Source organism: Hippocampus bargibanti, linkage group LG02 (assembly GCF_051943395.1).
Source record: "Hippocampus bargibanti isolate YZ-2025 linkage group LG02, ASM5194339v1, whole genome shotgun sequence".
NCBI lineage: Eukaryota > Metazoa > Chordata > Actinopteri > Syngnathiformes > Syngnathidae > Hippocampus > Hippocampus bargibanti.
Genome location: NC_142735.1, coordinates 2,467,987 through 2,495,984, shown reverse-complemented (window position 1 = coordinate 2,495,984; position 27,998 = coordinate 2,467,987). Strand labels below are relative to the sequence as shown.

The following is a 27,998-nucleotide window of genomic DNA, read 5'->3' as shown; positions in this document are numbered from 1 at the left end:
GGTGTTTTGCATTTGACTAAAAATATCATGCTGCGTGTTTTGGGTATTTTAGATGCTATAAAACGTTTTTCTGATGTCAGTTAGGAACCAAAAAAGTGATGTCGGTTGTCCTTTAACTATCTTAACTACAGTACAGCCATCGTGTGTGCAAATAAAGTGTAGTTACCAGTAGTTGCCGCCAGAAGACGCCGCAGGCTGCAAAAAGCTCAGCTCTGGATTCGCTTGCTTGGTTCTCCATTTTGTATGTTTTGCTTGAAGGTGAGCGTGTACAGTACTTCTCTAACGGCTAGCTAGGGGAGCCCTGTTAAGATCAGTTTGTTTACTTGAGGTTGACGAACGACCAGTGGGCCATCGAAAAGAATCGATAGACGGAAAGAAGAAAACTAACTCACTCGGTTTTTTTTCCTTTTCTTCGACACATGTACGAGGACGACGCCAGAGGAATTCACAAGTAGCAAGTCTGTTGTGGTCAACCACTTTGATCCATAACAATGTTGACTGACGATCAGTGGGCTCCCATCAACCGGAAGTCACTTCAAGGGTAAATGCAAAGTTATTTTCTCGAGGTTTGGCTCGATGTGTTTATTGACTCAACACAACCACGGAGGTGAACGCTAAGCACGCTGTTATTTTGGCGATATCACTTGTAGTCATTCGTGATGTGTTGACACGCCATCCACATTGCTAGCTTAGCACGGCAACAACAACCGATCTGGCAAAGTTGTTGTTCTTCACGCACCATTTTCTCAATATGAAGCTTTAGTTGTGTTGTCAAAGTAGTTTATTCGGAGTATGTGGCCGCTTGGCCGAGCTAGCAAGCTAACGTGCGCGGGTGGTAAATTCCCGTTTTTTTTTGTAATCCATCATTGGAGAAATGAATAAAGTAGAACGAACCCGTCCCACCCGCTTTGTGTCTTTGATACTACATTCCTTTGATATCATCACACTAGCCTTTGCGAAAAAAAAAACTGTTAGTACACTAAGATGTTTCAATGGAACGGAACGGTTGACAATAGAGTGGAATGAGGAGCACAAGGTCAAATTGACTAGATACTGTGTGCAACCTGTCTGATCGCACTCTCCTTCCATCTCTTTCTCTGTACAAAAAGATGGACAACGGTGAAGTAAGGGGAACATTGAGCAGAGATGACTGGACAACTAAACTGGTCTACATCGGAAATCCAGAGGGGACCAGTCCATTGACAGTGGCCCCCCACATTGCAAGCAGTTCTACAGCCTCTATTATTCTCCCATCCAGCCAATTAATGCAGCCTGGACAGTCTAACGGCCTCAACAGCAGCCCTGCGCCAGTGGAAGTCACGTCTTCCTCCATTACTCCCACCATTAGCATGCTGCAGGAAGATCCACAACATAAGGGCCTAACCAAAGATCAGAAGCTGCTCTCATCTAGCCGCCTAAACTTCGAGGAGAAGTTGATGCAGTCGGGGGCCAGAACGGCGCACCTAACCCCATCTTCCATGGATTCCCTTATCGGAGGATCAGATCCTAGCTTTTTCACCATGAAAACGGAGGATTTCTCTTTGGATAAAGTAGGCCACGATCCTACTGACCTTGATCATGCTTTTGAGCACATTGGCAAAGACATTGACATGAACCAGAAGTTATTCAGCGATAACACTCTGGATCTGCTCAGTGACTTTGAGCTCACCGGCTCCCCATCGGATTTTTATGTAGGGGATGACGCTTTCCTGTCCACCCTAGCAGATGATGCTCTGCTTGTGGACGTCCCTCCGGAGAAGGAAATCAAGCCTGTCACCACTGAGAGCGCTGCCAGCAGTGGCCCCATTGCTTTCAATGGGAACAGCGACATTATCAGTCCTGATCAGTCCAGCTCAAGCGTATCCACAACCTTAACGCCGGTCGCCACAATGGTAAAGAAGGAAAAAGATGGCGACCTCATTCAGCTCTGCACTCAAGGTGTGATTAAACAAGAGAAGATGTCTTTTTGCCAGATAAGCAGCACCACATCCCCTGACCTGCCCACGTCGAGTCCCATCTCCATCTGCGGGGTGAGCACCTCAGGAGGTCAAAGTTTCCACTTTGGACTCGATTCACAGCCGCTGAAGGATCAGAAGTCGCTCACCTGCCAGTATGTTCCTGTTGCCACTGTTGGTGCACCCTGGAACAGAAGCCTGACTCCCGGGCCAGCCTCAGGATTGAATAAACCCTCTGAGGCCTTCTCAGCCACCCCTACCTACCGCACCGGCTCTGCCAGGTAAGATGAGTTAATCGTGGTTACCTGAATCGAGAGCGACTGTCATTGTATATCTTTGCAGTTATGTTTATTTTTTTGCTTTATAAGTGAAGTGGAGTTGAATAGCTCGCTGCACTGCCATTTTCAATATGTCCACTTCAGTGCCAGGGTTTTTGTCATTTTCACTCAAATTGCAAGACCCACAGAATATTGAGTTTTGGGAGTACATAAACATTCAATGCAGCGTTTTAGAAACCTTAGACTTTCTTCTTTCATCAGAAATAAATAGTTAGTTCCTAAGTTAAATGGGTCTGGAGTTATCAGAATCAGAAAGTCTTTAATTTGTGTTCTTTGCATCAAAGAAAAGGGCAGGGGACTGAAATGTACAACAAAATACTTTGATATAAAGAACTGTACATAAAAGCATAAAAAGCGTATTTGATCTATGTAACTCTATTGAACTCGACATAAGGTGGCTGTGCTATTTACAACGTGTGAGTCCATGTTTTTTATTCTTCTCTGAGTTTTAGGACATAAACATTCAATGCAGCGTAGGAAACCGTAAACTCTCTTTTTTTCATCAGAAAAAAAAGTTATATGGGTCTGGAGTTATCTGAGCTTGAAATGGGGGCGGCTGTACAAAATACAATACAATACATACATATTGATTTATAACAGCTGAAGCTGGAACAAAGCGCTAACATGGAAAAAAGGCAAATTCTGGGGGGAAAAAAGGAAAAAAAAAACATTGTCAGCTGCCATGGCCAAGACTTTATCGCCACCCAAACAAGAAAAAAAACAAAACCCGAACACATTCAGGAATGGCCCTCTACGTCATATTATTAATTCCCGAATAAATTCGTTAATGGTCGCGAATGAGTTAATCCAGTGAGTGTTTGCTTTAAGGTACATAGAAGGTGTCTATGATAATACTTGCTTGCGGTTGCCGTAAAAAGGTGCCATTCAAGATGGGATTGGCAGCAATCCGAAATGTATGGAGCAAAATAAATTCCATCTTGTCTGGAAGGGTATTTCATGTGCCCCTTTTAAATCTAGGCTACGAAGAGCGGTTTGCTTCTTACGTTAGCCTCTGTCCCATTTTTCCATGATTCTTTTTGAGGGTTTTTATTCGTGATATTTCAAGTTTCATAGCATGTTTTCAAGGGGACTTCAAAGGAGCTTCAGTTTATTCGTGCTAAGTGTTAGTTACTTATCAAAAAGGACACACCCCACCTTTCTTTGGGTGGGGACTCCTATTTTTTTTGCCTTTGCTACTTTTTATGTTTCTCTAAGTTGCGGTTTAAAAAAAAAAATCAGGATGACGCCTAACACCATCTTTGCATCCTGAAATTTTATGATGCGGTTTGTGCGGATGCCCATGTGGGGCCTCGGTGTTCAGTGTGATGGTCCTGGAGGAGTTGGAGCTGATTTGGACACTTATTGATCTTCCACTGAGAAAGTTCAGTAGCCAGTTGCTGAGAGACACATGAGTGATTGGGTTTTTGTAGTACCTGCTGAGTAATGATTGTGTTTTACTAACGTCTCAACAATATCTACAACCCATGTGGCCTACGGCTGTGACCATTTTGGATCAACTTATTCTGCAAAGCAAAGTCCTTAAAGCACTTAATATTTAGTCAAATAAACAAAAACAGTGTAGGTTTAATTTTTTGTAACCCCGAGTGCCTTCACACCTGTTGAATTTATGCTTTCGTGACGCGTCTTTGCTGAGTGGTTGCGGCTATTCAGTAGCACGGATATACCAGCATTGTTTTTGATTGGGAGGAATGTCAGTGCCATTTGACTGTCATCACTGGACCGCTCTGGGGCGATTGTGCTTTTTTGCGCCTGTCTTGGCAGCATTTTTACAGCCCCACTTTGTTCAGCGGAAAGGTCAGTGCTGTTGTACAGTCTGCGGCTGGATGGGGAGTCATCGCTTGATGAGCCTGGTGCGTATTTGGTACTGTCGCAACTTGGAATTGAAGCGGATTTACGTAAGGCAGGAGATGTGAGACAATCCCTTTTCGTCAATGGATGCGACAGCTTCGTCTTTGCTTTCAAAAGTTAGCTTGGAGCAGATGTACACATTTCACCATGACGTCCCTGATCCACTGATGAAATGGATGCTTTGATACTTTTCTCTTTCATCTAGAACTGCTTCCTATTACAAAGAGTGTGCAGAAAGTGTTTAGGATTGAATGACTGTGTCTTAGTGTTGTCATATTATTATTATTTTTTTGGTTCTTTTGACTTAAGATGGCGCCGCGAGAGTGGCTGCCTTTGCAGTTACTGTATTTTGCTTTTCTACTTCCTTCCCTCTTCTTTTCATCACTTTGCTGCTGTGAAATGTAAATTTCTCTAGTGTAAAGGCTAATCTAATCTTCTCTTTAGACCCACATCGCAATAAATTGCATAATGTAAAGCAGGGGTGTCAAAGTCATTTTTTGCCGCGGGCCACATTGTAGTTATGGTTTCCTCTCGAGGGCCGTTATGAATTTGGGGAACCCATTAGAATGTTTAAGTCCCTTCAAATATTACATATAGAGCACACAGCAAATTAATGAATAGCTCGTTTTCAAATCTGAAGTCAAGAATAATGACTTTTATTGTGGTTGACATCCAAAAATATGAAATTTTGGCTCAGATTTTAGCAATCATCACGGAATTTAACAAGTTTGATTTGCTTTCGTGGACCGAAAAAAATGATGTGGCGGGCCGGATTTGGCCCGCGGACCTTGACTTTGACACCTGTGATGTAAAGAGATGTTATTCAATGAAATTCAGTATGCAGGGTTTTTTTTTTCATACCACCGCAGCCTGTAGCTACACATGACCTTAGACATCGACAAGCCATTAGGGTCAAAATGGCTAAGAATGTGTCTTTTTCTACCGTAGTTTATTTAATGGGTTACAAATGATAGTGCTCCTACAAATTGATAGGACTAATTTAAACACACCCAGTCTGAGTTGCTGTCAATTTGGTTGATGATTTATCAATAGCATGCTCATTTGTATTCAGGTTTACATTGCTCATTCTAAGAAGACACCTGACTTCAACCGTTGGTTACCTTAGTGCTTCATTTAAAGTCAAAGCAAAAATGTAGGGTTAAGCCCGAGTGACCTTGCTGGTTTAACCCTCTTGGGCCCCTTCATGTTTTCCCCCTCTCTCTCCATAGACTCTTTGGCTATACTGGAAAACGCAGCAGTATAAAATAGTTCTACAAATCAAATATGATGTTTAAAGAAGAAAACACAACTTTTACGGACAATTTTATTCCCCCTCCCCTGCCTGATTGTGGCCTTATTAAATTTCAGCATATGTTTCAAGTGACCTTCCTGTTGAAATCAATCAGGGATGTTGTTTGAAGTCTTTGTTTTTCCTTTGACTTGCCCACTCGAGGCTCTCATTTGAATCTTTGGGGAAGGTTGCTTGGATGCTTCAGTCTAGGAGGGGAAAAATACATCTACCGGTGATCTGTGATCTGATCTGATCGCATCTGTCGACATTTCAATTATACTGAGGTCATACTCATTCACAGCGTGTCACTTTTTATGGTACGGCTTTATTCCACAATCAAATACATTTCCCCATCAAAATTTTTACTCACAACATCCCATAATGACATGAAAGGTTTTGTTTTTTTTCCAATTAAAAAAAGCCAACAAGTCTCGTACAGAAGTAGTCAGAGCCTTTGCCATTTAGCTCAAAAATTGAGCTCTGGTTCATGATATTTCCACTTGCGAGAGCCCTCTACTCAATTGTATCCACCTGTGGTTAATTGTACCGATTGGACATGATTTGGATCGGCACAATATTTGGTGGTTGACGGTAGATGTCAGAGAACAAACACATGATAAGAAGAAATGGCCCACAGACCTCAGAGACCAGACTGTTTGGAGGCACAATCTGCGTTGAATGTTCCATTGGCCTTTGTCATCCATAAATGGAAGAAATTCCTAACTAGCAGGACTCTCCCGACAACTGACCACCGATCTAAACTGGGCAATCAGGGGAGAAGGACCTTGTTCTACCAAGAACCCGATGGTCACTCTATCAGAGCTCCAGCAGTACTCTGTGGGGGGAAGGGAACCTTCCTGAAGGTCAACCATCGCTGTAGCACTCCATCAATCAGACCTGAATGATTGAGGGGTCAGATGAAAGCCTCTCCTTAGTGTAAAAGGGAGCAACACTCTTACCATGAAAAATCATATTTTTCTGCTCTGATGAGACAAAGATTGAGCGTTCTTCATATTGGAAGTATTTTGATTTTCTTCAATTCTGGAACGAGTGTAAAAAAGGTGGGAGAAGTGTGGTGGAAGAATTGCTGTAAATACCTTCTGGGTGAACGTTATCATTACCCAAAGGGGATCATTCCAGGGTTTTAGACTAGCTACCCATGTGGCTTATCTTTAATTTTCCATTTGATTTGATACAGCACCATTTTGTGGTCTGACTTGTATGATCAAACTAACTTTGCAGACAATGAAGGTTGCTTTGGGTCACAATTGTAAAAAATACATCACTCAGCTTTGATACAGGTTGATTGAAAATGGCATAATCTAAGGGACAGTTGAATTACTTAACAAAGGAGAAAATCTGGCCTGTTTTTGGTTGTACTATAACGGGGCTCATGAATTGGGCATGTTATGTAACCTGGGATTCAAACGTGGCATTTTTCCCTACACATGTGGATGAAGCCGCGCTTTGACCAAAATAGTACTTTTAGTCTGTCATGTACTACTAATCGTAATCAGCACATTCTGCTTCTGGAATTTGCAAGCGGGCTGTTGCCTCAAGGTTAGTGTGAAAGGGGAGCATTGTGTTTGTGTCCATCTCATTGAACAGAATAGTTCCCAGACCCTGATTGTAAGACAGGATTTTAGAGCCCTCAATTTGTCGACACTTTTATGTATTCTATTCTACCGGAGACTGTTTGTTGATTCTCAGCCTAGACTGACATTTGGGGCAGGAGACAGAATTGGAATGTGTTTACATGTTTTAGCATCATGATATTGTCAAACTGCAAAACCTTCACAAAGATCGAGCTGTCAGTCCAACAAATAAATATCATTCTGTGTCTTAAACCCAGAGAGGTGTCATGTGCAAGTCCAACACCAAGCAGACCCTGCCCCTTTGCCGCATGCTTGTGTCAAGATTCAGTTCTGTCGGGGAGGCAAGACAGGCAGCTATTGTATGCTATTGACATTTGCGTTGTTTCTCTGTTCCAAAAAGTAAAAACAAAGTGAGTACTTGGACGATGGGAAGAGGGGGCGGGATGGACAGTTTGTTCTTCCCTAAAATTTGGAGGTTAAAAATCTGTTTTGCTTTGCAGTTAATCAAACGTAGCATATTTGATATGCTACGTCCTCTTTCCAATATTTGTTCTTATATTCAAGCCACTTTTAAAATACTGTACACACATCGTGATTGTGTGTGTCACATCTCAATATAAGTTGGAGGGTACCAGTTTCCTTTAGGACGACTTAGGACATCACATGATGCGACAAGATGAATACAAATTCTGACATGCCAGACATTTATCGTCATTGAGTTCGTCAGGACAGCTCAAAAACAGTTATGGGACACCTAAGTTTGTGAAATGTCTCTTGGGTCATAATGTGCTTTTATAAAGCATACAGGAATTTGTTTTTTGTTTCCTATGTGACAAGCAAAGACACGATAGCCTCCTTTTGCCCAGCTCGTAAATGTACATATCTTTGAAGTTGCAGCGACACAGAATGCACTCAAAAATGTTTGGCTTTGTATGAATTGGTAGGACGACACGTGTGTGTCAAGGAAATTCCACAGTGGCTGAAAATGATACTGCATTATACAGGGAGCTGTTTGTCATATTTTTCCAAGACCAATTTCATTTTTTAAGGAAATAGAAATATCCAAGATGGCGCCTGAATAGGCAGCCATCAGCACGTGCTCTCATTAGCCTTCAGTTTTTGTTATTTTTGTGTTTTCCTTTGTCACTCTGTGTCGTTGTGTGAATTGTGGAATGGATATGGTTTGTTTTTCAGCATTGTTGGCCACAACATTCATCAAGGAGAATGCCAGCACTGTTTTTGATTGGGAGGAATGTCGGTGTCATTTGATTGATTGTCATCGCTGGACAGCTCTGGGGCGATTGCGCTTTTTTGCGCCTGTAATGAGCAGCATTTTCATAGCCCCGGTTTCTTAAGCGGAAAACGTCAGTGCTGTCGGACAGTCTGTGACTGGATAGATGCATGGTTTGAGGAGCCCGCGATGAATGGAGTGTCAGCGCAGAGCGTCGATGTGTTTGTGGAACTGTCGCGGCTTGGAATTGAAGCGAATTTACGTGGGACAGGAGATGTGAGACAATCTCTTTCGTCAATGGTTTCGTTTGGTTTTCGCTTTCAACAGTTCGCCTGTAGTGGACATGCACATTTCACCATGACGTCCCTGATCCACTGGAGAAAAGGACGATTTGATGCTCTCCTGTTTCATCTAGAATTGCTTCATACAATAAAGAAGGTGCAGAAAGTGCTGAAGATTGAATGACTGTGTCTTTGTGTTGTCATATTGATTTTTTTATTTCTGTACTTTTGACTTCAAGATGGCGCCACGAGAGTGGCTGCCTTTCCAGCAGCTCCTGTATTTTCTTTTTCTGCTTCCTTTCCTTTCCTCTTCCTTCCATAATTTTGCTGCTGTGAAATGTACATTTCTCCACTGCGAGACTAATAATGGCTAATGCGTGGGTGCGTGCATGTGTATGTGCCTCAGAGGCAGGCAGGCGGAACCACTGAGCTCCGCCGTGAAACCCTCTCACTTCCCTGACCTACTTTTATTTCCCGCCTGTACACAGCTGGCGCTGAGTGAACGCACGGGATGGAAGGCTGACCATTCCAAGCACGGTTGCTCTCTTACCACATCGGCCTGAAATCACAGTTTCATACTTGTGTTGAGTTTGACACCAGATAAACTCAGAGAAAGTTTTCCCATCGAGGTATGCGTGTGGGTCGAGTTTCTCAACTTACCATTGTATTTATGTGGCCAGTCAGAAAACTTTAGGAGGTTTCTCCCATATCCAGCTGTGACTGCCATGTGCACAGTAGCAGTGGGGCTCTTATTCATTCTTACGGCACATACATACTTGCTCAAACATGCAGTGACAAACTGTGACAATAATGGCTATTAATATGAAGTCAAATCATGATTTAAAAACAATTACCAAAGTATAAGGTACACCCCCAATGAATTGTGTATTTTCAAACTTATTCCATATACAGACGCTCCCCTACTTACAAACGTTCTAGTTACAAATACGAACATTTTTGTAGTATGTAATCTTCTCTCCAGTTGTACATGTACATATCTTTATAGAGTATATATTTTATTAAATGTTTATTTTTCAGTACAAACCAATACAGGTTACTTATACAAGCCTTAAACATACCTATATAAACCATAAACATACTTATATAAGCCTTAAAGGACAACCGACACCATTTTTTTGTTTCCTAACTGACATCAGAAAAACATTTTATAGCATTTAAAATACCGAAAACACGCAGGCTCATATTTTTCGTCAAATGGAAAACACCATTAAAAATGACCTAAAGTGTCCCAATACTACTTCAAATTGACCTCAGAAAGTTTCAGTTTCAGAAGGTCCCGCCCCCTTGTTCGTGACATGACGCCTGGACGTCTTGCCTTGCTCGAGAATCAAAACAATGGCTTCAGATTCGGAGAAGATGCTTTCTTGTTGCTCATCCAGTTATGAATATGATTCAAATAGTTCTGAAGAGGAAAGCATAAATGTTTGCAATCGATTAAAGAAGTCCTTCCGTCTCATTTTGAGGCGTCTGGACTCCAATGTCGCACCCAGAAAATGCACAAGATGGCACCCAAGCTCCGTTGGAAATGGGCTGATTTGTCTGCTGAGAATTTGTGTCAACTACTATCAAATAGTAGTCTAGTATAACTCGTATACTACGTATACCATACGAACCCCTAAGATCGACTCACCGAACCCAGGTTAAGAACCACTGATCTAGGGTGTTGTTCTGTTATACAGAGATTCTACTCGACTGTATTTTCTGATGTGATCAATCAAACTAACATCATTACATCTTTTGAAAATTGAATGTCAAATCATTATGACAAACCAAACCAACAGTACTGTATGATGAAAACAGAGTTTAGGTCAGAGCCAGCTCGTCGTTTGGACGGAACAAGACGACCCGACACATCCAGTTGCCTTAATATTGTTTTCTCATAGCCCAGTCCGTCCCAACAAATATGGACTCTCCACACTAAAATTACAAACCATGCTCTTTTGTGTGTCCGAGTGATGTAGAAAGAGCGTGCAAACCAGTTCCTCGTCCTATTTTGGCACACCCTCCCATCTCTGCTCTGCTCTCTTTTGCATGACACAAGAGGACTCGGCTATATCGGTTGGAATCACAGCGGTGACATGATCATCCTATATTTAGCTCGTCACACAAGTTAGCCTGTGGGAATTCCTATGCTGTTGTAAAACAACTTTTGTGGATTCACTCATTCACTGCCATTCATGAATAGATTCTGGAAATGAAAATATGATGTAGAGCGCCATTCCCGAATTTGTTCGGGTTTTGTTTTTTCTTGTTAGGGTGCCGATAAAGCGCTGATTATGGCAATTTATATTGGCAATATTTCCCTTTTCTCAATGTTAGCGCTTTGTTCCAGCTCTAGCTGTTGTTAAAGCGCTATATAAACCAATATGTATCTATTGCATTATCAGAATCGAATCATCTTTATTGCCAAGTATGTAGAACACACAAGGAATTTGTTTCCGGTAGAACACGCTGCACTAGTATCATCATGAAAAAAATGCTAAGTGGCACTATACAGTTCCATTTTGGCTACTGTTGAAAGAGTTCAAAGAGTTAATGGCTTGGGGGAAGAAGCTGTTTAAATGTCTGCTGGATTTGGTGCGCATGGATCGGTAGCGCCTGCCTGAGGGGAGTAGCTGGAAAGGGTGGTGGGCAGGGTGCGGAGGGTCCAGTAGGATTTTCCGCGCCCTAGTTTGGATTTTGCAGTGTGCAAGTCCTCGAGAGTGGATAGGGCGGTGCCAATGATTTTTTCCGCCGTCCTAACTTATATTTTGGACAGTCACCTTCATTTCAAGCTCATATAACTCCAGACCCATATAATTTAGGAATTAACTCTTTTTTTTCTGATGAAAGAAGAGAATCTAAGGTTTCTCACGCTGCAGTGAATGTTTATGTCATCCTAAAACTCAATCTTCTGTGGATCCTGGAATTTGACTGACAATGACAAAAACCCTGGCACTGGAGTGGACACATTTTTGCACAACGTCTGGCAATGAATGAGTTAAGATGGCACTTTTTTGGGATCATTTTGAAAACATTTTCATTTTCTTTTTTTATTTAATGATGGTATCAAACATGATGCCTTGTAATCCCTTTCAATGTCAGCAATAAAATAACATTTCCATCTCTTTCGGTATACAGTTACATTAGTTCTAAATTAATAGTGTGCATTAATTTTTATGGCAAGAAAATATAAATGAGCAAATATTGATTTGTGGGAAGGAAGGATTGACAGTTTGAAACAGCATATTGACTGCCTTTGGGGTGGAGGGGAGTCTTCCACGAAAACCAAGTCAAAACCTAGTGTTGCTGAAGTATGCCAGTGTGTAGTCCACTGGGATAGCATATGGCTGTGACGGAAATAGCAAAATGGTCTGACAGTGTTACACAGCCTTCAGATGTCAGATTTGACTCGCAAATTAATCCAATTGAGAATACAGAACAATGCAAATTGCTTCATCAAGATACATCATCCCGCTCACTTGTACTCTGGCATTTAATTTGACTCAGCATGATTCAGACTTGATCTTAGTTTTACCCCCTGGTGCTTTCTACTATCTTTGTGACTGCTTTATTTCTTGTAATATTACAGTTTTCCATGTTAGCGCTTTGTTACAGCTTCAGCTGTTATTAAAGCGTTAGGTAAATCAATACGTGTTGTATTGTATTGTTGTTGCGCCAGCGTTATGTAGCTCTTTGAAAGTCTATCCTTTCCTCCGGTTTTAGGTTACTGTAACTTTCAAGAAATATCCGATTGTACCTCAGTGAATAAATCAGTTGCATTCCTTTACCCCAGCCCCTTGTTTCTCAATCATCATGTGATCTTCAACTGCTAATTACGAGTGTGTCATACATGTACAATTTATGCTTGAAAACACCTCAGGACTGCAGACTGCACAGACATGCAAGTCAAGCTTTTTAATCTGCCTCTGCCACGGTGTCATGAGTTCTACAATAACAGGACGGCAAAAGTTGAAAGCTACCCAATATCGCAAAGACAAGATCTCCCAGGCATTGATTTACAGTGGTTCTTAAACTGGGTTTGATGAAACCCTCGGGGTTCGGTGAGTCGACCTCAGGGGTTCGGTGGATCCTCTGCCGCAGAGGTCCACACCTCAGTCTAGTCCGCAGTTAGTCGGCACAGTCATTGAAAGAAGGGTTCGATGAATGAGCATATGAAACTGGTGGGGTTCGGTGCCTCCAACAAGATTAAGAACCACAGCTCTGAGTCAAAAAGAACAACTCATAGGCTGTTGAAGACACCCTCTGTGACTCATGAACCGAATTGCCTTATTTACTCATACCCATTGTTGTTATTCCTGGGCTCAAATCCAAAGTCAAGTCTCCGTAATTATGTTTTCAACCAGACTACGATATCCTAAACGTTGAACCAGCAACGTTCTTTTGCCCAGTACCTCTTGCGTTGCATTCGCTGTTCTTCTCCTTCCTTTTTAGATTAACCTTAACATCAGTTACATGAAAGCAGGAGTCTCCAACTTTTCCTGCCTGCTTTGCAGCTCTCCCAGAAGCAACCAAATGTATTCGGGAATTGAAAATATGACGTAGAGAGCCATTCCTGAATTAGTTCGGGTTTTGTTTTTTTTTTCTTGCTTGGTGCCGATAAAGCACTGGCCAGACCCCTGGCAACAGTTTTTCCCTTCCATGAGGGGGTGGCATTTCCCTTTTTTTCATGTTAGCGCTTTGTTCCAGCTTCAGCTGTTGTTAAAGCTCTATATAAACCAATATGTAATGTATTGCATTGTATTTTGGACAGCTGCCCTCATTTCAAGCTCATATAACTCCAAACCCATATCATTTATAATAATAATAATACATTTCATTTAGAAGTGCCTTTCAAAACTCTCAAGGTCACTTTACAGTCACAGGATAAGTATGTCTGCGGGTGAGCAGCGGCAACCACACGCCGCCAGCGTTCACTCAACCCGAAAGTAACTCAAATGGATAGAAAGGTAGCTAGCCAGCTAATAGATAGCTATATAGCTAGCCAGCCAGCTAGATAGCCATACAGGTAACATCCGACTCACGACCGAGTTCTGTTCCGACCAAACGGTCGTAAGTCAAAATGGTCGTACGTCGAAATCCATTCAAAAGGTTGAATAGAGACTCGGAGGCTGAGTCGCAAACTCTCGTCTCTGGTGCCATCGCACGCTCAATTGCTGTGCGAGAGTGTTATGCTGGCCGGCCAAAATTGTCATACGCGTTGCCGCCCTGCTAGCACGTTGCGCTGCCAGGTGTAGAATTAATTTTTTTAAAAAGGGGCTTGGAGATCGTGGTCGATTTAGGAATTAACTTATGTTGCGTTATGGTATGAATGAAGTCATGTTGCGTTATGGTATGAATTTTGACCCCATAGTTCACTCCAAGGGAAGGCAACAACATCTTTTTGACTCAGCGCGCTCATTTCATTTCAACAGATTTGAAATGTTGTTGTTTAATCCCTACTTTGTTCATCTTTGACCATCCTTAAGACGAACTCTGTCTGGCATGTCTTTGTATCTGCTTAAAGCAGTTTATTGCCACTCCCATTTGAGGTTTACTGTAAAAGTAAAGGTGAAACAAAAATAATTATTAGTTTTTAACCAGACCAAATAACTTTGCCTTGCGCAAGTCTGCTATTTTAATGCGAACACACAATGCAAAAAAAAAAAAAAAATAGCATTGCTGTTGCAACACATTTTCAAACACGTAGAAAGACGACAATGAATGATAACAAACAACCCCGGCGGTCATATGTTCTTCCTCTGCCAAAAAATGACCAAAACCGCCTTTAACCGTACCGCGTTATTGTTTTATATACGTATTGCATGACCCCTTTGCAATATTTCTGGTTAATGTTATTTAGTGACCTGCAAAGAATGTAATTTCCATTCATTTTAATGGTGGGAAGACGAAAGTGCACCGTCAACGTTGGCTACTGGCTGGATCTTTTCTCACTTTCCTCCTCGTTCTGACAGAATTTTACCTTACTTTTGAAAGTAATTGGATTTCAATGAGCAGCTTAAAAGCCTTGACAGGAAAGCTGTCCAAATAACACCACTCCATTGGGCCAAAAGAAAGGGTGGAGTCATTATCCCTCCACACCCTGTGACATCATCAGTTTCTTGACACTGGATTCATTATTTGGCCCCACCTTGCGTGTCTACCCTCATTTTGGGCGCTGATGTTTTTGAAAAACTTGCCTGTGGCGGCTTAGCAACTTTTACCACATGATACTTTATGTGTTTAGTGCAGTAGGTAATGAAGGTAAAACGGGTTCAACTCAAATGAGCCCAAAGGGAGTAAAAATCCCCAGCTTCTCTTTATGGCTTAAGTGTGTTTTGACACTTAAAAACAGACTTTTTTTTTTCAAATTTGCTTTGTCGAAACACGGCAGAAAAATGTTGAATTTTGAATTCCTAACCCTTGAAGACAATTCAAGATGTGGCTTCCACACGAGAGCCGGCGCGCCTCCGTGCCACCCCTTCCTTTCTGAATTCTTAGACTGTGAGGCCCTGTTGTTCTTCTCAGGTTTTCCCACCCTACTACACCCACCGAGTGCCTCGGTCAGCCCCCCCCCCCCCCCCCTCATTCACCATGCGTTGTGTAACTATGCAAACGTGGCAGAAACGCTGCGCTCCCGAGGAGATCTTATCATGTATCCATTTATTTATTTATTGTGTCAAATAATATGCACAAACACAGACGGTTGTAGCTCAAGCTAGCGAGGGGTTTAATTGTCAAATGGAGCCACTGGATTGGAAAGGGGGTGTGGACCTATCTGGCCTTGACGAATCCAGGTGACCTCTTGTGGTAATTTTGAGGTACTGCATCTCAGCAGCCACTAACTGCACAACGCGAAGGGTCTGAAAATGTACACCTGTCTTCAATCAAAATGTCAGTCGAAAAACGCTCCGCTTGACAACCATATAAGTACAAAATACAGAAACTAGGGCTCAATTCTCTTGGAAAAAAAAATATTCTAATTGTAATTTTTCAGTTTAATATGCAGTTACATTTTCAACATCCTTCCGTGTATTGTTAAACAAACATGAGCAGTAAATGAATCTTTCCTACAACAAACAATATCAGATGTGTTATTCGTCAATATTCTGGTCGTACGGGTTAATCCGATGCGAAAATAAAGGCAACTTGCCTAAAATAAAGACAAATGAACCAAGAGTTAATAAGTAAGACAGTTTATTTCGAGTCATATACATGCATTCGACAACTTTGAAATAACCACTTGAATTTCATAGATTTTTTCAGGCCAAACAGAAACACCAAATTTGTCAGATAACAACAAAATACAAAGAAGATATCAATCAGGAGTCAAGTCAAATGCTGTTTACACTTGTGTGTTTTGAACTGCTTTTTAACAACAAACATGCAGTTCTTCACTCGAAAGAATCAGCAACCCCCCATTTTGGGGTCAACAAACCGCAAGGGCGAATAACCTGAAGAGTATAATTTTCTGTGGGATTTTGTATATATATATATATATATATATATACAGTAAAGTCTCGTTATATCGATATTCAAGGGAGTCCGAAAAAATATCGATATAACCGGGACTATCGATATATCCGATATCGATATAACGAGACTTTACTGTATATATATATATATATATATATATATATGCAGTATTATTGATTACTGATTTTCATATCGATATCGGATATATCGATAGTCCCGGTTATATCGATATTTTTTCGGACTCCCTTGAATATCGATATAACGAGACTTTACTGTATATATATATATATATATATATATATATATATATATATATATATATATATATATATATATATATATATATATATATATATATGAATGGGAGGACTCCTTTAATCGATTGCAAACATTTATGCTTTCCTCTTCAGAACTATTTGATTCTCGAGCAATGCAAGACATCTTGGCGTGACATCACGAACAAGGGGGCGAGACCTTCTGAAACTCGCCATTTCCGGGGTCATTTTGAAGTAGTTTTGGGACACTTTAACTCATTTTTATTGGTGTTTTGCATTTGACTAAAAATATCAGCCTGCGTGTTTTGGGTATTTTAGATGCTATAAAACGTTTTTTCTGATGTCAGTTAGGCAACAAAAAAATGTCCGTTGTCCTTTCAGTGCTCCTTATACACGGGAAAATACGGTAGATCCCCTCCTCACCTCTCTCGATCGTGTCACCTCTCCTCAGCTCGACCTCCCGACCGGAAGGCACCACGCCGCCGTCGTCAACCCAGGGCAAAAGCGGCGTTCATAAAATCTGCTTGGTGTGCTCCGACGAAGCTTCTGGGTGCCACTACGGTGTGCTCACGTGTGGCAGCTGCAAGGTGTTCTTCAAAAGAGCAGTGGAAGGTGAGTTTGCCACCAGTTGGATTTGCTTGTGTGAAGTTAAAAATATCACATTAATGTCCAAGACCAATGAGAAATGACTCTTAAGTATACCTCTGCATTGACATGGAGCAGTCCGTCAATCCTTTTTCAACAAGGACTGGGACACGTTTAGAGAAATGGGTCAAAAGGTCAAGTAACTTCACCCGCAAAAGAACACCACGACCATTCCGAACTGCGGATCTGAGTTTCAGTCATCCAATCTCACTTAATGCTAATAATAATAATAATAAGCATCATCATCATTATAATATTATAATATAATATAATAATATACTAATATAATATTATTATTATAATATAATAATATAATAAAATAATATTCTAATAATAATATATAATATATTACATAATAATAATATATAATAATATTATATAATATATAATAATAATAATAATAATAAAACATTTAATAATTCAAAACTCTCAAGGTCACTTTAAGTTTTTCTGTGGGTGAGCAGCGGCAGCCACACGCACCAGCGTTCACTCAACCCGCAATGACTCGGATAGAAAGCTAGCTTGCTAGCTCGACAGCTATATAGCTAGCCAGCTAGGTACTTATATAGGTACCACTTATATAGCCAGCTCGCCACCTAGATAGTCAATAGATAGCTAATATATAGCGAGCTAGGTAGCCAGCTTGACTAGTGTCTACTTTAATTAATGAATAATAATAATAATAATAATAGACTAATAAAGTAAATCCAACGATAATAACAATAATATCAATGAAAAGGTTACTTCAGCCGTCATCTGTATTTCTTTGAATATATATATATATATATATATATATATATATATATATGTATATATATATATATGTATATGTATATATGTATGTGTATGTATATGTATGTATGTATGTATGTATACATATATATGTATATATATATATATATATATATATATATATATATATATATATATATATATATATATATATATATATATATATTGGGCCAGAGCTACCAGCAAATTTGAGGTCGCTGACGATGCTCCTCGGATGAGAATCGAAACGTCCGACACCTTCAAAGAAGTACAGATGACGGCTGAAGAAACCTTTTAATCGATGAACCACTCCTGTACGACTGAGTGCTTACACAGAAATAATAATGATGATAATAATAATACTAATAATAATGATTATTATATTGTCATATATATTATAATAATAATTTTGTATTATTGTTGTTGTTGTTGTTGTTATTGTTATTGTTATTAGTATTATTGTTATTATTTCTGAGATTAGATTGATTTATGTCTTGATGTGCTTGTGGAGTCATTTGTTACTATAGTGGAGTAGATCGACGGATAAACATTCAGCTGTTTTTTCACCCTAACTGAAAATGAAACAAATGAGCCATGTAATAAACGCCTTTTTAGCACTCTCAATTTTAGTATGTCGAAATGAGATTTCGTGACTTTTTACGTGGAGAAAGAAAGGGTTTTGGGTCTTTGTTTTTGGTGATTTCTATATTTTTTCTGCTTTTAATCTAAGTGGAAAAATATCTGATTGGGATAAATGATCAATTTATGACTATAGAGTCAATGTCTTATGAGACCCTCTCACAACAGGTCAAAATAAGCAACTCTACATTTTACGATTGCCTCAAAATCCGCAACAGAGCTTCAAAGATGAACTGCATTGTACTAGCGGTTCACTATGTTTACTTTTCACAACCTTTCTGCTAACCTGAATCTTCTTCTCTTACTTCTCAGGGCAACACAATTACTTGTGCGCTGGCAGAAATGACTGCATCATCGATAAAATCAGGAGGAAGAACTGCCCGGCCTGCCGCTTCCGCAAATGTCTAATGGCCGGCATGAATCTAGAAGGTAGAGCCACGAGACAGATTTCTGAGTACAATCTTATCACACAAGTGGCGGGGCCCTGCATGTCACTCGTAGGCCTTCAGTAGTGCTATGTCTGAATAAATCCACTAGAGGGTGCCATTAGCCAGGAAATAGCATATGACTTGAAGAAATGTAAGAAATACTGTCATTAATCTGTTAGAATTTTTTTCCGATGAACGTCTAGGCTTTCAGTAGTGCTATATCTGAATCAATCCACAAGGGGGTGCTATTAGCCAGGAAATAACATGTGATTTGAAAAAAATTAAATACAGTGAGACCTCAACTTACAAACTTTTTGTCTTACAAATGTCAAATTTATGGAAATTAAACCTTATAGTAAGCACTTTTTTCAGTCGTATTCGAGCGTATTTTAAAAAGATTCCACCGCATATAGCTATATTTTACGTTTTAAGACTGACGCTGAATATTCCGGAAGTCTTGTTTTTGAGTTGGTGACGAGTCCGTACGTGACGTCACTAAAGGAATGCCCCCTGACCGAAAAAAAAGACATTATAGCAGTCCTTCCATCACCTCAATGTATTTTGCTGTATTTTGTCTGAAAACCTTGTGTTGCACCCAAAAGCTGCCAGAAGAAGGTGTCCAAGCTCCATATAAGGAATTTATCAGCCTGTGGAAACGGAGGTGGCCACAGGAGGTCGCCATTTTGTGCCTCTTTTCTGGTGATCGTTTCTCCCCAATGTTGCCTCAAAATGGCATGGAATAAATTCTTTAATCGATTGCAAACATGTATGCTTTCCTATTCAGAACTATTTCAATCATATTCATAACTGGAGGTGTAACAAGAAAGCATATTCTCCGAATCTGAAGCCATTGTTTTGATTCTCAAGCAATGCAAGACGTCTCGGCGTGACGTCACAAACTGGGGGCGGGACTACCTGAAAATGGCCAATTCGCAGCTCAATTTTTTGCAGATTTTTGACACTAAGTCATTTTTTATTGGTGTTTTGCATTTGACTAAAAATATCATACTGCGTGTTTAGGGTATTTTAGATGCTATAAAACGTTTTTCTGATGTCAGTTAAGAAACAAAAAAGTGACATCGGTTGTCCTTTAAATATGAAAACACATCTGGAAGCAGCAGAACAGGGAAAAATAATGAAAGGAAGGAAAATATAATTAACATTAGATATTTTAGGCGAGCAGAAAGGCCTTGCAGGCCCTGACGGCACACCACTGTAATACACCTGAGGTTCATAAATGCTCTTGTCGACTTGTCTTCTGCAGCACGCAAAGCCAAGAAGAATCGCGTGAAAGGCATCCAGGCAAGCAACTCGCCCGAGTTGCTCCCCCCGAAGCCGGACGAACCTCAGGCGCTCGTCCCCAAGTGTATGCCTCAGCTGGCCCCCACCATGCTCTCCCTCCTGAAGGCCATCGAGCCCGACACCCTCTACGCGGGATATGACAACACCCTGCCCGACACCCTCTCGCGCGTCCTCACTTCTCTCAACAGACTGGGTGGCCGACAGCTCATCTCGGCGGTCAAATGGGCCAAGGCTTTACCAGGTGGGTTTCATCCAGAAAGCTCACTGATTCCATTGCGGCACTGCAAAGCACAATTATTAAAAATCAGAATCATTTTTTTTGGGGTCAAATACAGTGATACCTTGGCTTACGAACTTAATTGGTTCCCAGACAGAGTGTGTAAGGCGAAAAGTGTGTATCCCAAAAAATAATTTCCCATAGGAAACCATTAAAATGAGAATAATCCGTTCCCAAGTCCCCATAAAACATAACTTTCTACTTTCTAATTTTCTAAGCCTTAAAACTACACAACATATATCGTATTTTATGTATAATAAATGTGCTATGAGAAATTTGTAAGAAAGTTTATAAGAACTCAACTGTGCTCGATAATATTTTATTTGACAGTACAGTGATACCTTGGCTTACGAACTTAATTGGTTCCCAGAAAGAGTGTGTAAGGCGAAGTGTGTATCCCAAAAATTAATTTCCCATCGGAAACCATTAAAATGAGAATAATCCGTTCCTAGTTCCCCATAAACCATAATTTTCTACTTTCTAATTTTGTACGCCTTAAAACTACACAAAATATATCTTATTTTATGTATAATAAATGTTCTATGGTATTAGAATTAAAGAAATAAACTGTACTGTATAATAAAGTTGTTTTCTTTACCTTCGTGATGATCGTTGATGGCTTGATGGAATGGAGTGGCCGGTTTCCTCAGCGTTAAACACTTGATGAGGAATGTAGCCTTCTTCTTTCACCATTTTGAAGAATGATCCCTTGTAGGTGCTTTCTCTGCGATAATTTTACCTCGTTCCTCATCAATTGTGTTCTCTTTAGCTGGGTTGATAGCTTTTTACATCAAGTGTACAGAACATGCTGTTCCACATGTTTGTGCAAAATTGCAACGAGGCACTATAAAGTTATATTTGAGTTACTGTTTAGAGAGATAAAGTAAATTTGTAAAATGTCTTCAAATGACTTCTACTGAGCGTATTTTACAAAGATTCCACCGCATGTGGCTATATTTTACGTTTTAAGACTCTTGTTGAATATTCCGGAAGTCTTGTTTTTAAGTTGGTGACGAGTCCTCACCCTACGTCACTGAAGGAACGCCCCTGACCGAAAAAAGGACACATTGTAGCAGTCCTTCCATCACGTCCATGCATTTACTTACTATACTTTGGTCTGAAAACTTCGTGTAGGACCAAAAAGAGGCAGAAGAGGGCGACAAAGCTCCATGAAAGGAATTAATCAGCCTGTGGAAACGGGCTGATTAATTCCTTACACGGCTTTGTCGCCATTTCCTGCCTTTTTTGGGTGCGACATTCCCCCCCCCCCCTGATGCCTCAAAATGACACGGAATAAATTCGTCAATCGAATGCAAACATGTATGCGTTCTTCTTCAGAACTATTTGAATCATATTCATCATTGGATGAGTAACAAGAAAGAATATTCTCCGAATCTGAAGCCATTGTTTTGATTCTCCAGCAAGGCAAGACGTCTTGGGGTGACATCACGAACAAGGGGGCGGGGTTCATTTTTTTGCTGATTTTTGACACTTTAAGTGTAGTATTGGGACACTTTAGGTCATTTTTAATGGTGTTTTGCAATTAACTAAAAATATCATACTGCGGGTTTTGGGTATTTTAGATGCTATAAAACGTTTTTCTGATGTCAATTAAGAAACAAAAAAGTGATGTCGGTTGTCCTTTAAGGCTTATATAAGTATGTTTAAGGCTTATACAGGTATGTTTAAGGTTTATATAAGTACAGTAAAGTCTCGTTATATCGATATCGGATATATCCATAGTCCCGGTTATATCGATACTATTTCTATGCACGCACGGAGAAAATTACATGCAAACAGGGTCGGATATATCGATAGTCCCGGTTATATCGATATTTTTTCGGACTCCCTTGAATATCGATATAACGAGACTTTACTGTATGTTTAAGGCATGTATAAGTAACCTGTATTGGTTTGTACTGAAAAATAAACATTGAATCAAATATATGCTCGATAAAGATATGTACATGCACATCTTGAGTGAATACCACATATGTTAGTACAAAAATGTTCATATGTACCGTTGTTCGTAAGTCAAATGTTCGTAAGTAGGAGAGCATCTGTAGCTGCAACACATTGAGAGCTGTTCTCCATATTGATCCATCATGATACTAGTGCAGCATGTTCTACTGGAGACAAATCGCTTGTGTGTTCAACACACTTGGCAATAAAAATGATTCTGATTCTGATCAAATTGCCCAAAACATTTTTACCGGTCTCTGGTCCCATTCAGGTTTCAGGAACCTCCACCTGGATGACCAGATGACCCTTCTCCAGTGCTCGTGGCTCTTCCTCATGTCATTTAGCCTAGGCTGGAGGTCCTACCAGCAGTGTAACGGCAACATCCTGTTTTTCGCTCCGGACCTCATCATGAACGAGTATGTTTCAAAAATGGAGTCAACAATGAAAACGCTGGATTCCTCGAAACACCTTTTTTTTTCTTCTTCTGTGGTTCAAGGGAGCAAATGAAGCTACCCTACATGGTCGACCAGTGCAAGCAAATGATGAGGATTAGCAGCGAATTTGTCCGTCTGCAAGTTTCCCTTGATGAGTACCTTTGCATGAAGGTACTGCTGCTGCTCAGCACAGGTTAGTCCGTCTGTCATGGCGTCCGTCACATTTGAATTCGGAGCAGTCTGCAGAGCCTTCAGATGATTTTTCCCTCGTCCCGCAGTGCCGAAAGATGGCCTGAAGAGTCAGGCGGCTTTCGACGAGATACGAATGTCGTACATCAAGGAACTGGGAAAAGCCATCGTGAAGCGAGAGGAGAACCCCAGCCAGAACTGGCAACGTTTCTACCAGCTCACCAAACTGCTGGACTCCATGCATGAGGTGAGAAAGGCGCACGCAAAAGAAACCAACGGAAGTGTCAAAAACACGCTGTCGTGGACATTTATCTATTAGCTATCTATTAGCTATTAGCTGGCTAGACTTGTATCTATTTGAGTTACTTCCGGCCTGAGTGAATGCTGGAGCATGTGGCTGCCGCTGCTCACCCACAGAAAAACTTAACATTTGACTGTAAAGTGACCTTGATAGTTTTGAAAGGCGCTTATAAATGAAATGTATTATTATTATTATTATTAATAATAATTTATTCATTCTGTCATATGCATTAACTCATTCACTGCCATTCCCGAATTTGTTTGGGTTTTGTTTTTGTTTTTTTCCATGCAGGGGGTGCCGATAAAGCACTGGTCAGAACTCTGAAATTCTCACACTGTGACTTGAAGTGGTTTTAACTCATTTGCTGTCATTCCCGAATTTATTCGGGAATTTAAAAGCATGACGCGCAGCGCCATTCCCAAATTTGTTCGGGTTTTGGGTTTTTTTTTTCATGCAGGGGGTGACGATAAAGCACTGGTCAGGCCTCTAAAATTCTCACACTGACTTGTAGTGGTTTTAAGTCATTCACTGCCATTCATGAATTTATTTGGGATTTGAAAATATGACAGAGCGCCATTCGCGAATTTATTCGCGTTTTGTTTTTTGCATGGGGGTGCCGATAAAGCGCTGGTCAGACCTCTGGAATTCTCACACTGTGACTTGAAGTGGTTTTAACTCATTCACTGCCATTCACAAATTTATTTGGGATTTGAAAATATGACAGAGCGCCATTCGCAAATTTGTTTGGGTTTTGAGTTTTCTTGCACAGGGTGCCGATAAAGCGCTGGTCAGACCTCTGAAATTCTCACGCTGACTTGTAGTGGTTTTAAGTCATTCACTGCCATTTACGAATTTATTCGGGAATTGAAAATTTGATGGAGAGCGCCATTTGCAAATTTGTTCAAGTTTAATCTTTTTCGTGTTTGGGTGCCATTAAGCGCTGGCCAGACCTCTGGCAATGTTTTTTTCCCTTCCACGAGAGGGCAGCATTTGCCTTTTGTCCATGTTAGCGCTTTGTTCCAGTTTCAGTTGTTGTTAAAGCGCTATATAAATCAATATGTATGTATTGCATTGTATTTTTGACAAATGCCCTCATTTCAAGCTCATATAACTCCAGACCCATATAATTTAGGAATTAACTCTTTTTTTGGCAGCCATCTTGAAGTCAAAAACAAAATAACACAACACAAGACACACAGACAGTCATTCAATCTGAAGGACTTTCCGCACTCTCTTTGTTGCATAAAGCGGTTCTCCATGAAAGAGGAGAGGATCAAAGCGTCCTTTTCACCAGTGGATCAGGGACACCATGCTGAAACTGTGCACGTCTGCTACAAGCTAAATGTTGAAAGCAAACACGAAGCTGTTGCATCCATTGACGAAAAGAGATTGTCTCACATCTCCTGTCAAACGTAAATCCGCTTCAATTCCAAGCCGCGGCAGATCCACATATGCATCGCCGTTATACACTGACGCTCTTTTCTTTTCATTTTGGGCTCCTCAAGCTGAACAAAGCGGGACAGTGAAAAATGCTGCCCGTTACAGGCGCAATCAAAATCAAAAACGGTGCTGGCATATTCGTGCTGCCAAAAAGGCACTCAGCACAGTCTCCTCCTTGATGAATGTTGTAGCCAAAAATGCTGAAAAACACCATGCCAATCATGTCCAAATTGCTAACCTGGCTTTCACTTTTGCATGTTTGCAGATGGTCGGCGGTCTTCTCAACTTCTGCTTTTACACCTTTGTGAATAAATCGCTGAGTGTGGAGTTCCCGGAAATGCTGGCCGAAATTATCAGCCACCAGCTTCCCAAAGTTAAGGCCGGTGGCGTCAAAGCCCTCCTTTTCCATCAGAAATGACCTGTTTTACTCCCATCGGAGGCCATGCCTTAACACCCGAGACCACACCTACACCACCCTGAAAAGACTGAGTACGTACGTCTTTGGGAAGCGGGCGGAGTTGTTGTTATTTTTTCCCGATTTCTTCGGAATTATCGTGCAGACGAGTGCGCCCATGTTGTCTCAGGTGACATCCTTCATATTCACAACTAAGATCCTAAACCATTCTCCACGTGAATTACTTTGTACAGATTGAAATACAGTGATACCTCGGTTTACGAACCTCTTGGCTTACGAACTTTTCGGTTTGCTAACGTTAAATTTCTGAAAATTTTACCTTGGCATACGAACTTTTTTCGTACACGGAACTGCCTCAATGAGTGATGTGTCGTTCCCGAACGAGTAACAACAAAATGGCAGCCAACTGTTTTTGTCCTCTATTCCCCGCCCCCAGTCTTCGGTTAAAGCCACGTGATTGGTCAAGAACGCATCAGTGAGGAGGAGTTGTTTAAACATTAAAGAGACAGGCAGACGACAGTGAGAGTTTCAACTTTGATAGTTCAAAGGCAGAGGGTAGACTGCAAGGTTAAAATATCCCATCAATCAGGCTCCACAAACAACCCGCACAAGCCATCTGTACACTTGATGCAAAAAGCTATCAACCCAGCTAAACAGAACACAATTGATGAGGAACTAGATAAAATTATCACAGAGAAAGCACCTACAAGGGATCATTCCTCAAGATGGTAAAATAAGAAGGTTACATTCCTCATCAAGTGTTTAATGCTAAGGAAACCGGCCACTCCATTCCATCAAGCCATCAACGATCTTCACAAAGGTAAATAAAATGACTTTATTATAAAGTACAGTTTATTTCTTTAATTATAATACCATAGCACATTTATTATACATAATATAATGTATATTTTGTGTCATTTTTAAGGCTTATTTAGTAAAAAAATGATGTTTTATGGGTACCTGGGAACGGATTATTCTCATTTTAATGGTTTCCTATGGGCAATTAATTTTTGGGATACACACTTTTCACCTTGCATACTCTGTCTGGGAACCACTTAAGTTCGTAAGCCAAAGTATCACCGTAGTATTTTTTTTTCTTCAGCTTTCCAGGCTGTCGTCACCATGGAAGCCAACTCAAGTCCATGACTTAATTCATATTTTGAAAGTTGTCATAGGAAATTGTGACCGAGATTAGCGCTCCCCATCTGGGCGATCAAGCTTCATTTATTACAGTAGTGCTTTGATATTTGCCATTCGAGAAGATAACTCCACAAACTGACCTCTTCACGGTTTACACACGTCGATTCATAAAGGGAAAGAGAGAAAAAAAAAATGTGCCTTTTATTTTATTGCTGTCGTAAAATATCATCTCAGCTATCTCTTCCGACCTGTTTTATGAGGGGGGGGGGGGGGCGTTGCAAGTTTACCCTGATTGTACTACATGCAGTTGCGGGGGGGGGGGGGGGGTTACTTTTTTCAAATGATTGTTTTCGTGGCGAATGTGCGGGTGTCTACGTGCGTGTGTGAGACTCATCCCCCCCCCCCCCTTACTCCCCGTCCTATATGTAACATTAGCAAAATGCAATCTAAGCATTTTGGACTCTGCTATCAATAACAGCTTTAAAAGACTGTGAAAGGACAACCGTGGCCATCATCAGAGTCTTCATACATGATTTTTGGGTTTTTGTAGCCCACCTCATCTCAAATTGCCCCTCACACACACCGTCCCCCGACTCATTTACCTTCACCGTCCCTCCGTTGTATTGAACAGAATGTGATTTGCGTCAACCAATCAGAAACAAGAGTATTACTTTCAGGCGGTTTCGTAACTTGCCATGTTTGACTCCCAAATGTCCACTTTTAAAGTTGAACGCGTCACCGATGGATCAAATATTTCCTCATCTAGTTGCTTTTTTTCGCTTGGTTGTAGATCTGTGTAAGGTCTCAGTCGTACAGGAGTGGTCCATCGATGAAAAGGTTTCTTCAGCCGTCATCTGTACTAGGTGTCGGCGGACATATCGCTCCTCATCCGAAAAGCTTCATCAGCGAACTAAAATGTTGCTGGTAGCTTTTCAGGTGAGGAGTGAAACGTCCGACACCTTCAAAGAATGACAGCTGCAGAAACCTTTTAATTTTGGTGGTAGAGTCGTATTTTTGTATCTCAAGTCAACTTGGCTGTGCTTAGAGGAGCATTTTAAAACAAACTAGACTTCTTTTGAAGGTGTCGTACATTTTGCTCCTCATCCGAAAAGCTTCGTCAGCGAACACAAATGTTGCTGGTAGCTCAGACCCTATACATATATACATATATATACACATATATACACATTCACATTTATACATGAGTTGGGTGATATACATATACACATATATATATATATTTATACATTTACGTACATATACACAAATACATACATATACACAGACACACATACATACATACATATATACACACACATATATATGGTTGTAAGTCGAGCTGGTTGTAAGTTGAATGTTACCTGTGTGTGTGTGTGTATATATATATATATATATACACACACACAGGTAACATTCGACTTACAACCAGCTCGACTTACAACCACCCATACTTACGACCACGACTACGACCGTGTGATGGCACCAGAAGGGGGGAAGTTTGCGACTCATTTAGCCTCCGAGTCTCTATTCAACATTTTGAACGGATTTCGACTTACGACCATTTTGACCTACGACCGTTTGGTCGGAAAGGAACTCCGTCGTAAGTCGGATGTACCTAATGTCTAGAGATGGCAGTGCCAGACAGACACCTATGGACATTCGGGATATATTGATATATATACATATATATAGGGTCAGAGCTACCAGCAAAATTTAACTTTGCGGACGAAACTTTTCGGATGAG

General features: G+C 40.7%; 1 protein-coding gene across 2 annotated transcripts; it reads left to right on the top strand.

Moving 5' to 3' along the window:
• The first annotated feature begins 62 nt into the window (after positions 1-62).
• nr3c1 (nuclear receptor subfamily 3, group C, member 1 (glucocorticoid receptor)) lies at positions 63-26,551 on the top strand. Of its 2 annotated transcripts, XM_089020396.1 has the most exons (10): positions 63-541; positions 1,110-1,892; positions 1,974-2,236; positions 16,763-16,923; positions 18,679-18,795; positions 20,059-20,337; positions 22,607-22,751; positions 22,832-22,962; positions 23,048-23,205; positions 24,965-26,551. In XM_089020396.1, exons 2-10 carry the CDS (start codon positions 1,110-1,112, stop codon positions 25,115-25,117), a joined length of 2,190 nt encoding a protein of 729 aa, XP_088876522.1. In that variant the 5' UTR covers positions 63-541; the 3' UTR covers positions 25,118-26,551. The 2 variants fall into 2 exon arrangements, with proteins under 2 accessions (XP_088876522.1, XP_088876513.1); XM_089020387.1 differs by having other exon boundaries at positions 1,110-2,236.
• The last annotated feature ends 1,447 nt before the right edge of the window (positions 26,552-27,998 follow it).